The 12,025-nt window shown below is 44.2% G+C and overlaps 1 protein-coding gene across 1 annotated transcript in view; it reads right to left on the bottom strand.

Moving 5' to 3' along the window:
• Positions 1-12,025, bottom strand: part of SLC22A3 (solute carrier family 22 (organic cation transporter), member 3) — a 132,698-nt gene that overhangs the window by 45,652 nt on the left and 75,021 nt on the right. Inside the window, exon 5 of the mRNA XM_006882821.1 lies at positions 10,497-10,614. Within this exon, the coding sequence (XP_006882883.1) occupies positions 10,497-10,614 (118 nt within the window). The remainder of the gene's footprint in view (positions 1-10,496; positions 10,615-12,025) is intronic.

The following is a 12,025-nucleotide window of genomic DNA, read 5'->3' as shown; positions in this document are numbered from 1 at the left end:
TTCAGATTTAGAGGAGTATCTGACAGACAGCAATTTGTGGGGCAGTTAAAGATAAATAAATAGTAGCTAAATAGTAGTTGTAACCTACTATTTTCTCATTAGTGTACCCACACACTACTCTGATGGCTTAGTGGTAGGGAGTTTGGCTGCCAATCCAAAGGCTCGGGGTTTGAGTCCACCAGCTTCTCTGTGGGAGAAAGATGGGCAATCTCTTCCTGTGCAATTTGCTGCCTCTATTAACTTACTTTGGGCATGGTAGGGGGGGCTATTCCTTGGAGAGGGACATGATGCTGGGAAGGGTGGAGGGTCGGAGAAGGAGAGGAAGACCCTCAATCATGTGAACTGATTGACACAGTGACAGCTGCGTTGGGCTCTTGTGTGTCAGGAAATGTAAGGATGGAGCAGGATAGGACAGGGTTCACATCCCTTGTTCATAGGGTTGCTATGTGTTGTACTCAACTCAACGGCACACAACAACAACAACAACTTCCTGGAGAGTCAGCTATGGGTTGGTCCTTACTCAGTGGCACATAACAGTAACAACACACTGCATATCGAGACCAGAGTTTGAGGGTAGGAGAGAAGGCTCCTCGGCATACGTAAAGCCAGAAGAGCTGCCTTAGTTACTGTCTACGTAGTTAAACCCCCATTCACGGCCCTGACAAGGCCTGCTCGGTGTGGCAGCCGGTAACTGATGAACAGCGCTGTGTAACAGCCTCGGGCATGAAACACTAAGCACTTCATCAGCTTATAGGTTTGAGAATTGGCTACAGAGCTCTCTGAACTAAGAGTGTCCAGGGCAAAAATCTCCCAGGCTCTTCCTGCAAACAGTGGGCCAGCCTGGAATATTCTTCCTGTGACGACAGCCAGACTGCAGAGCTTAAGCCCAACACCCCAAAGCTTCTCAAGCCTCCACTGCCTCACCTTTGTCAAAGCAAGTCACGTGGCCCAGCCAATGCCAGGGAGCTGGGTTCGATTCCATCTGCCGTGAGGCTGATGGAAATGGCACAACACATACAGCACAACGTAGGGAGCTCTGCTTCTGTAGACCCGAAGTCGTCATTAACCCTACGGGCAGTCTCCCCTTCTCCTGAAGGCTGCTGCCGGAAGGAGCTGACTCAGTGGCACAGGTTTGGTTTGGTTCGGTTCTTGGTGGTGAAGGGGAAGAAAATCAGAGCCCTTGACCTTGTACACTGATACCTCTGCCTCCTGATTCTTCAGTCTGTTTAATTCAGGAGGTCAAGCCTGACCCTGTGGTTGGGAAATACAGTTGCCTGCAGAGAAGTACAATGACGACGACCAAGAGAGAGCTACGTTGGCCTAGTGGAAGGAAGCTGTGCTATCAAGCCGAAGGTGGGTGATTGTCATCTGTGGCCCTCGGCCAGGTTCAAATTGTCTTCTTGTCAAACATTCTTCTAGGTGGTATAGCACTGGTCAGTGCGTTGCTGTACAAAGGTAACTCGAGGTTGCTGTGATGCTGAAGCCTGTGACAGTGATGTGCCAATCGTGGTAATGGGCACCCATGGTAGACAGTGTTGGCTGGAGCTTCCCGACTAAATCAAGTCTGGAAGCAGGAGCGGCACCCACTTCCAAAATGGCTTGCCTCCGGAAACTCTATGTACGAACAGTGCTCAGGCTGTTCGTTCATAGGGTCGCTATGAGTCGTCTACGACTCGATGGCATTAAACAACAAACAAAACAAAACAGAGAAGTTCAGTTACTCATAGCGTCCAAGGAAGAGTCACGAACAACCTGCGTTATGCTGAGGGAACAATCTTGTTTGCAGAAAGTGGAGAAGACTTGAAACACTTACTGAAGAAGATCAAAGACTAGATGGATTACAGCCTTCAACAGAGTTTACAGCTCAACATCAAGCAAACAAAAATTCTCATCAGTAGACCAATAAGTAACATCATCGTAAATGGGGAATAACTGAAGTTGTCAATGATTTCATTTTACTTGGATCCACATCAACACTTACAGTGGCGATAGTTAAGAAATCAGAGACATGTTGCACTGGGGAGATCTGCTATCAGGGACCTGCTGAAGAGAAATAACATTCGTTTAAAGACAAAGGTGCATCTCGTCCAAGCCAGGGTATTTCTTACTGCTTCATATGCATTTGAAAGTTGGACAATGAATAAGGAAGACTAAAGAAGAACGGTTACCTTTGAACTGTGGTGTTGGGGAAGAGTACTGAACATTCCACGGGCTGTCAAAACACAGAGTTGTCTTCGAGGAACTGTAACCAAGAATCTCCTTAGAGTTAAGCATGGTGAAACTTGGTCTCACACACGTTGGACATGTAAAGAGGGACCAGTCCTTGGAAAAAGATATCATGCTGGGAAAAGTGGAGGGTCAGAGAAAGAGGAGAAGAGCTGACCACCACGGACTGACGTGGTGACTAGAGATCTTGGTCAATGCAAGTCACACAGCCTAGCCAATGCCAAAGGGCTGAGCTCCGTCCAGGTGGGGCGGCACAGGACAGGGCAAGGCTCTGCTCTGCCATTTGTAGGGTGGCTGTGAGTTGTAGTCAACTCGATGGCACTTAACGACAACAGCAACTCGGAGAAGTGGCACTCTGGTTAAAGCACTTGGCTGTTAACTAAAATATCAGCAGTTCAAACCCATCAGAGACAGATGTCCCGTCCCTTGAGACCTGCAGGCTTGGGCACCCTTCGGGGGTGGCACTACTCTGCCCTGTAGCTCTGCTGTGAGCCACAACCAACTTGGCAGGAGTGGGCTGGGTTTGCTTTTGGACAGACAGATACTAGTACCACAAGTTCCATGGCAGGCTGTCTGGTCCTCTCACAAAGGGGGTGCCATCTGGGAACAACAAAACAATGGATCTCAGATGGGACCACTTCATCGTGTGAAACACCCGCTGTCCCCTCATCACACCAAGGACAGCAGACAAGCCCACTGCTCTGAAGGCTTGGGGACTTAGAAACCCCTGCACTTTCCTCTTCTGTTTGGACAAACACACACTTTGAGCTTCTGGGGCAATGGGCACATCTCAGCTTGGGCTCCCATCTAACACATCCTTCACCACAGAGGAGTCCTTCACCACAGTGATGTGAGAAGTCCCTCATGTGACCATGGCGAGCTAAAGTCGACTGTCTGGTGACTAGGAGGAGGGAATGTTCTAGGCACAAGTCAGAAGTCAGGTCATGCAGATGCCCTAGAAAACTGTCACCTTTATTGGAGCATGTAAGAGCTTTACTTGGTGACCAGTGACAGGAAGTGGCCTTTCCCGGTACATCCCAGTGTCTAGAGCTAACTGGAAATGCTCTCCTGATGGAGAGTGACACTGTCATGCTGGAGTTGGGCCAGAGCTCCAGTCACAGCAGACTGGCTGACAGAGTCTGGCTTTATTTTCTGCAACTGTGCCTAAAAAAAAATTACACTATGCACATGTTAAACTTCCCCAGGACACATGGGTGTCTGAATGAACTTCTCTGTCATCGGTTGATTTCCTAGTGTTTACAATCTCACCTGTGCTTTGGTTCACTCCAGTTCTACCTAATCCCCCTCTTGTGCATTGTGTTCTGAATTTGAGACTTTCCTTTGAAAACAGCACATTTGGCACATACTTTAACAAACAGATGCAGCCCTGAATGTGCTCACCAGGTTGTGCCAAGTAACCTGGAGGATAGCTACTGGGCCAACTGACTGGAAGAGCTCCATATTTATTCCCATTCCCCAAAGAGGTGATCCAAGAGAATGTGGAAATTACTGGACAAGATCACTGATACCACACACAAGCAAAATTTTGCTGAAGATTATAGAAAAAAATGACTAGCGCTGCTAGAAATGCAAGTGTGGTTTTAAAGAAGCCATGGCACTAGGGATATCATTGCTGATGTCAGATAGATTTTGGATGAAAGCAGAGAGGACCAGAAAGAGGTCTATTGTGTTTTATCAACTATGCAAAGGCATTTGACTGTGTGGATCACAATTGTGTCTAACACTGAAAAGAATAGGAATCTCAGAACATTTGATTGTGCTCATGGGAAATCTATACCTAGATGAAGAAGTCATTGGTGTATTTAGATATTTAGAAAGTCTATGGTTCTTAGTACTTGGATTTCTAGCTTCTCAGTGGCAGAACTGAGCAATAAGCAGGCAGGTTAACAAACGGAAGCCCGGGGACCTGAGAGGCTGACAGTTATCCATCCTTCTTCACAATTTGACTGTGGGGAAAGTCCACAGGAAAAAGCAGACAAAACTGATCTCTTCACCCTCAAAAAATGCCAGGAAAATGAAAGGAACTTATAGACAGATGAAGTAACACTAACTAGTCATAACGTACAAATTTCAGTAAGAGCTTGATGAAATAAATAAGCTGTAAAACAAAACAAAACAACCTGCAGGACAATCAGGGAATGGCAAACACAGACTTGTGAAATGATGTTAAGAAATGTGGTTAATTATTTTACTTAGAATAATGGCTTTTAAGGGAGCTCTGGTGACCTAGCAGCAAGGAGCTGAGCTACAATGCTAAAGGCACAGGTTTGAGGCCACCAGCTGCTCCATGGGAGAAGGATGGGCAGTCTCCTCCCGTGTAATTAACTGCCTCTGAAAGTCTGCTGGACAATTAGCTATGGGTCAGTTCCAACTCTATGGCACACAACAACAACAATGGTTATTATAATAAAAAAGAGGTTCTTTTTATAGAAGGTCAAGGACTGCAGCCTTCAATATAGATTGAAGCTCAACATCAAGAAAACAAAGACTCTTACCACAGGGTCGACTGACAGCATCATGATGGATGGTGAAGAGACTGAGATTGTTAGCAGCTTCAGTTTGCTTGGCTCTATAGGCAACACTCTTGGTACCAGCCACCAGGGAGTTAAAAGACAAATTGCATTGGGAAAGTCTACTATCAGAGACCTCTCCAAAGTACTGATGAGCAATGATTTCAGTTTGGAGACTAAGATGTGCCTGATACAGGTCATGGTCTTTGCAATCATTTGCTATGCATCAGAGAGCTGGACATTGACTAGGGATGACAGAAGGAGAATTGATGCCTTTGAGCTGTGGTGCTGGAGAAGAGTATTGAATATACCACGGACTGCTAAGAGAATGAACAGGTTCATCCTGGAGAGGGTGAAGCTAGGCTGCTCCTTGGAGGCAAGGATTCTGAATCTTCATCTGACATACTTTGGACATGTTGGAAGACAGAATCAGTCCATGGAGAGGGACATCATGCTTGGGAGGGTGGCGTGACAGTGCAGGAGAGGAAGACCCTCAATGAGATGGAATGATTCAGTCACTGGGGAAATGGGGATAGGCGTGTCAGAGACAATAAGATTGGCAAGGGATAGAGCAGGACTTAGGGCTGTTGTACATATGGTCATTATGAGTCGCAGGAGACTCAATGGCACATAATAACATCAGCAAGAACATTAATCTGGTCAATAACTTCCTTTCCCTTGTATGTATTATCAACATCCATGGTAGCAACAATCAAGGAGTCAACAGACATACTACATTAGACAGACAGTGCAGAACTGCCAAGGAATCTTTAAAGCACATCTTGCCAAAGAGCAAGAATGTCGATTTAAAGACTAGTATGTGGCTAACTCAAGTCATGGGATTTTCAATTGCTTCATATACATGTGAAAATTGGACAAATATAAAGAAAATGTGCTGGCAAAGACTACCGAATGTGCATATCCTGGACCACCATAGGAACAAACAACCGAGTGTGCATATCCTGGCCTGTCACAGGAACAACCAACCAAATGTGCATACCCTAGACCACTACAGGAACAACCAACCAAATGTGCATACCCTGGACTAACACAGGAACAAACAACCGAATGTGCATACCCTGGACTAACACAGGAACAAACAACCGAATGTGCATATCCAACCACCACAGGAACAAACAACCGAATGTGCATACCCTGGACTAACACAGGAACAAACAACCGAATGTGCATATCCGACCACCACAGGAACAAACAACTGAATGTGCATATCCGACCACCACAGGAACAAACAACCGAATGTGCATACCCTGGACCACCACAGGAACGATCAAACATGCCCTGGAGGGAGAAGAGCCAAGGCCTCCTTAGAAGCAAGGATAGTATATATGGTATATAGTATATTTGGTCTCACATACTTCGTGTTGTCAGAAGGACTAGATGTTGGAAAGACAGCATGCTGTGGAAGGCCAGGGGTCCGTGTAAGAGAGGAAAAGCACCCACCAGATGAACTGACACATCATGACAGCCACAGGCTTGAGCACAGTAGAGACTGTGAAGACAGCATAAGATGAGGCAAAGTTTCTATCTGTTGTTAATCACATGTCTAGGTTCTTATTATTAAACCGAGTACATCAACATAAGTATGACCACAGCGACCCTATGAACAACATCTGAACCCTGTCCTGTCCTGCGTCACCCTCACACTTCCTGACACACTAGAGCCCATTGTGACAGTCACTGTGTCAATCCACCTGGTTAAGGGCCCTCCTTTTTTTGCCAACCCTCCACCTTTCCAAACATGATGTCCCTCTCCAAGGAATAGCTTCTCTTAGCAACATGCCTCAAGTATGTGAGATGAAGCTTGACCACTTTTGCCTCCAAGGAGCACTCTGCCCTTTCTGACATATTTGTTTGTTCTTTTGGCAGTCCATGAGAGAATTACTAGGAGTCATTGTCAGTTCCGTGGCACCTAACTACAACACCATGTAAATCTAAAGGCTGTTCAAGCATTTACCAGCTATAATAAAAAGTATTTCTGAAGCCAAATTTTTATTTTTATATAATTTGCCAAACATAAGCTAATGCAAGTTATGATAAGCCCAATAATATAAGTTATGATAAATAAAGTTATGACAAGCCAAAACAAAGGGTAGAGATGTTAAAGTACAAGAGCTAAACAGAAAATTTCAAAGGGCAGCTTGAGAAGACAAAACAAACAATTATAATGGTATATGCAGAGACCTAAAATTGGAGAATAAAATTGGAAGAACTCACTTGCCATTTCTCAAGCTGAAAGAATGGAAAAACAAATTTAACTCTTGAGTTGCAATACTGATTTTTCTAGTAGCAAAATCTTGAATGACCCAGGAAGCATCAAAAGAAGATGGAGGGAATACACAGAATCACTCTACCAAAAAGAATAGCTGACCCGGAAATATTTCAGGAAGTACCATTTGATCAAGAACAAATGGTGGTGCTCGCTTCAGCAGCACATATATAGAACTGGAACGATACAGAGAAGATTAGCACGGCACCTGTGCAAGGAAGACACGCATGCTCGTGAAGCATTCCTTATTTTGTTTTTATATTCCTTATATATATATTTTATATTCTTGGTTAGTGTCGTGAATCACATGGTTATCATATGCAACGTTTTGGCATAGAGTACTGTTAGGAGAACAAACAGGTTTGTTCTAGAGAGGGTGACACCAAGCTGCTCCTTCTGGTCTTGTTTCAAAGAGGGACTAGTCCTTGGAGAGAGACATTATGCTGGGGAGACTGGAGGGACAGCACAGGAGAGGAAGATCCTCAAAGAGATGGATTGATTCAGTGACTGGGGTGATGGGACTAGCTGTGTCAGAGACAGTAAGATTAGCTCCAGATAGAGCAGGGTTCAGAGTTCTTGTACATAGGGTTGCTATGAGTCTCAGGTGACTTGACCGCACATAAGAACAACAGCTCTCTCTGTCAATATAATTTTATGACTTTTCTCCATTTGGTAGAAGCTTTTGTATCAGTGCAGAAAACTAAGAAAATTACATTCCACTCTATTATCTGGCAGTCACCATAGATTAAAGCTTGTTTTTTTTCTCTGAATAAAACTTATCCAATAAAGTACTATTCTTTAAAGTGAAACAAACAAACAAACAAAAACCAATGGTAATAAAGGAGTAAATTCAAGGTGTGCTGAAGGCACAAAGGAAAAATAGGCCCCAAGAATTGATGGGATTCCAGTTGACATGTTTCAAGTGGCAGATGCAGCCCTGGACATGCTCACTAATGCATGCCAGGAAATTTGGAGGACAGCTTCTTAGCCAACTGACTAGAAGAGATATGTATTTGTTCCCATTCCCAAGAAAGGTGACCCAATAGGATGTGAAAATTATTGAACAATATCATTAGTATTACATACAAGAAAAATACTGCTGAAGATCATTAAAAAATGGCTAGGCCAGTACACTGACAGGAACTACCAGAAGTTTAGCCTGGCTTGAGAAGAAGCTGCAACACCAGGGATATCACTGCTGATGACAGATGGTTCCTGGCTGAAAGCAAAGACTATCAGAAGAATGTCTATTTGTGCTTTTCTTGGCAACACAAAAGCATTTGACTGTGTGGATCATAACAAGTTATGGCTAACATGGAGAAGAAGGGGAATCCCAGAAACTTAAGTGTGCTCTTGTGAAACCTAGACCTAGACCAAGGGTCTGTTGTGCACAGGAAAGGAACACTACATGGTTTAAAATGAAGAAAAGTGTGTGTCAGGTTGTGTCCTTTACACATACCTATTCAATCTGTATACTGAGCAAATTATTCAAGAAACTGGACTCTATGAAGAGGAATGTGGCAACAGGATTGGAGGAAGATTCATCAATAATCTGCGTTATGCAGATGATACAACCTTGCTTGCTGAAAGTGAGGAGGACTTGATGTCTTTGCTGCAGAAGATCAAAGACTACAACGTTCAGTATGGATGTTGTTTTTTGGTGCCATCGAGTCGTAGACGACTCATAGCGACCCTATGAACGAAAGGCCTGAGCACTGTTCATACATAGATTTTCCGGAGGCAAGCCATTTCAGAAGTGGATGCCGCTCCTGCTTCCAGGCTTGATTTAGTCGGGAAGCTCCAGCCAACACTGTCCACCATGGGTACCCATTACTACTATTGGCCGCCTCCTGGTTCAAACCCTAGGCCCAGGCTGGCTAGCCTCGCTCCTGGGGACAGAGCAAACCTACACATAACAAACACCTGCCCGGAAAAGCAGTCGACTCCAAAAGCTTGCCACGATTCCTGTGCTCACACCACCATGCTCCTTCCTTCTGGCAAGGAGAACTTCCCAAGACCCTGGGAGGAGCCAACCAGGAACAATATGGGCACTTCCTCTCCCAGCTGCCTTTTGGCTTAAGGCCACCTCCTGGTTCAAACCCTAGACCCAGTCTGACTAGCCTTGCTCCCGGGGACAGAGCAAACCTGCACATAACAAACATATGCCCGGAAAAGCAGTCGACTCCCTCAATATGGATAGCATCTCCAAATCAAGAAAACAAAAATTCTCACCACAGGACAGCTAGGCAGCATCATGAAAAATGGAGAAAAGATAGAAACTGTCAATAACTTCATCTTACTCAGATCCACAATCAATACACTTGGTATCAGCAGTTAGGAGATCAGAAGATATACTGCACTGGGAAAGTCTGCAGTCAGGGACCTCTTCAGATATTGAGGAGCAACGATGTCAGTTTGAGGAGTAAGGTGCACCTGATTCAGGACATGGTCTTTTCAGTCATTTGCGATGCACCTGAGGGCTAGACAATGAATAAGGATCACAGAAGTGGAAATGATGCCTTTGAATTGTGGTACTGGAGAATAAATACTGAATATTCCATAGACTGCCAAAAGAACAAACAGATATTTCTTGGAGAAGGTGCAACCAGTATGCTTCTTGGAGGCAAAGATGTTAAAACTTCATGTCACACACGTTGGGCATGTTGTGAGGAGAGGCTATTTCTTGCAAAGAGACATCATACTTGGGAAGGTGGAGGGATGGCAAAAGAGAGGAAGACCCTCAAGCAGGTGGGTTGACATGGTGACTGCAGCAATTGGCTCAGCTGTGTCAGAGATCGTGAAGATGGTACAGGGTAGGACAGGGTTCAGACCTGTTGGTCACAGGGTTACAATGAGCTGAACTCACGGCACCACCATCAAGTTATGATGTGAGTAAAGTTGATCAGTCTTCCGTTCAACCGCTCACACGTGTTTGCTTCATGACACAGATCACACTCCCCACCCCGTCATCATTGCTCCTCCTGCACTGTCTGCGGTTGTTTCCGGTCAGCACTCCGTCCTCTTCCTCTTATCAACGATGTTGTTGTTGCTATGTGCCGTAGTGTCAGAACCGACCCACAGCTGGCCCTCCAGCAGGTTTTCAGAGGTAGCTAATTACACGGGAGGAGACTGCCCATCCTTCTCCTGCATATAAATGATTAATTTAAAAATGCAGAAAACCCAAAATATAATAATTCAATAATGGTGCATCTACTGAAAATACAAAGTGAAATGATCAGTTAACCTCAACTATAACACTAGTACAACCTCACAATCATCTTTCACACATTTTATCATTCTTCCCACTGTCTTTTTTCACTTTTATACAGGCCTATGTGCAAACAATTTACTTAGAAGTTTGATAACAGACTTACAATTCTAAGAAAATGATGTCCCATAAATGGTTTCACCCACTTTCACCAAAGCTATTCTTCAATAATACATGAAATTACCTCTGAGTAGCTCGAGGAGAGGTATTTCCCGTTGCACTTGGCGATGCTCCTCAAAATTTTCAGAGCTTTGTCGCCTTCCTTCCGAGTGATGAGCCAGCGTGGGGACTCGGGAACCACCCTAACGAAGAAGGAGGCTGCTGTGAGCGATGTCTAAGCACCCGGGCACCCATCAGGGTGTGAAGGCTGCTGTGAGCGATGTCTAAGCATCCCGGCACCCATCAGGGTGTGAAGGCTGCTGTGAGCAACATCTAAGCATCCCAGCACCTATCAACCTGTGAGTTGAGTTTCCCTCTTAAAATGGTTCTTTCCCGCGAATACTTGAAAATCTACTTTCCTTTTCTTAAAAAAAAAATAAAAATGCTTTGAATGGGAGTTTACAGAGCAAACGGCTTTCCATTCAATCATCAATCCACATTTTGCTGTATGACATTAATTAGAGGAGTCACATTGCGACTGCTCTTGTACTGATTGTCCATCCGTCTTCCTTTTATGTGGTGATGGTGCGGTTAAACACAGCTTTAGACGATTCTGAGAACTGGTGACAGGCCCTCAGAGAAGTTTAATAATACTGGGTTATCTTCACAAGTTTACAAAGGGAAGACAGGAAAAGTGAACCGAGTAACTGAATCACTCACAGGAGTGAGCACATTTTATATTCAGTTAACACATCAGTCTCACACGGCTCTTGCACAACCAGGCTAATCTAGTGTTTGTGATCTTGATGACACATCGAAAAGGACTGCAATTTAATGAGCATTTAGGAAAAGGTTAAGAATCAGGTATATACAATTTTGATTTGATAAATATTAAAGTTAGAAGAATGATTAAAGTATTTGAGTCTGTCACTCAACTCAACTGCATACACCTGTAACTTTCTGATGACTTGGTTTTCTGATACTCTTAACCTTCTGCACTCCTTAGAGAGTTCCTAAGTACCATGGACATGTGGAATAGAATGAATAGAGAAGCAAAATAGGTGTGATTGATTTAATGTGAATGTTGAAATGCTGGCAGATATGGTTCAGTATCTTTTTTTTTTAAAGTACTGCCTTTTCTAAGAAGATCTTATACATTGTTTTTCACACCAGATCCTTCCTGCTTCCTTCACCACCCCATCAAATTGTGCCTGTGATTAACCACCCTCCACCGCCTACCCCTCCTCACGGCTTTCAAGAAGATAATGCATAATGAAGAAACAACACAATAAGACTCTGGTTACAACTTTGTCTTTTGGTATTTTGTTGATTTAACTTAATGACAGCCATTAATAAAAGAAAAGAAACTTGGTGTCACAGTGGTTAAAGTATCAGACTGCCAACCAAGAGTTTAGAGGTTCGAACCTACCAGCTGCTCCATAGGGAAAGATTAAGAAGTCCGTTTCCATAAAAATTTACAGGCTCAAGTAACCTGAAGGGCAGTTCTGTTCTGTCTACAGCGTCACTAGAAAGAGGAACGGACTCAATGGCAACAGGTGTGGGTTTTGGTAAAATAAAATAATTTTGGAACCCTGATTCACTGTTGGTGGGAGT

Source organism: Elephantulus edwardii, unplaced genomic scaffold (assembly GCF_000299155.1).
Source record: "Elephantulus edwardii isolate Elephantulus edwardi_28Jun2011 unplaced genomic scaffold, EleEdw1.0 scaffold00024, whole genome shotgun sequence".
Taxonomy (NCBI): Eukaryota; Metazoa; Chordata; class Mammalia; order Macroscelidea; family Macroscelididae; genus Elephantulus; species Elephantulus edwardii.
The sequence above is the reverse complement of the archived record's forward strand: the minus strand, read 5'-3'. Positions and strand labels throughout refer to the sequence as shown.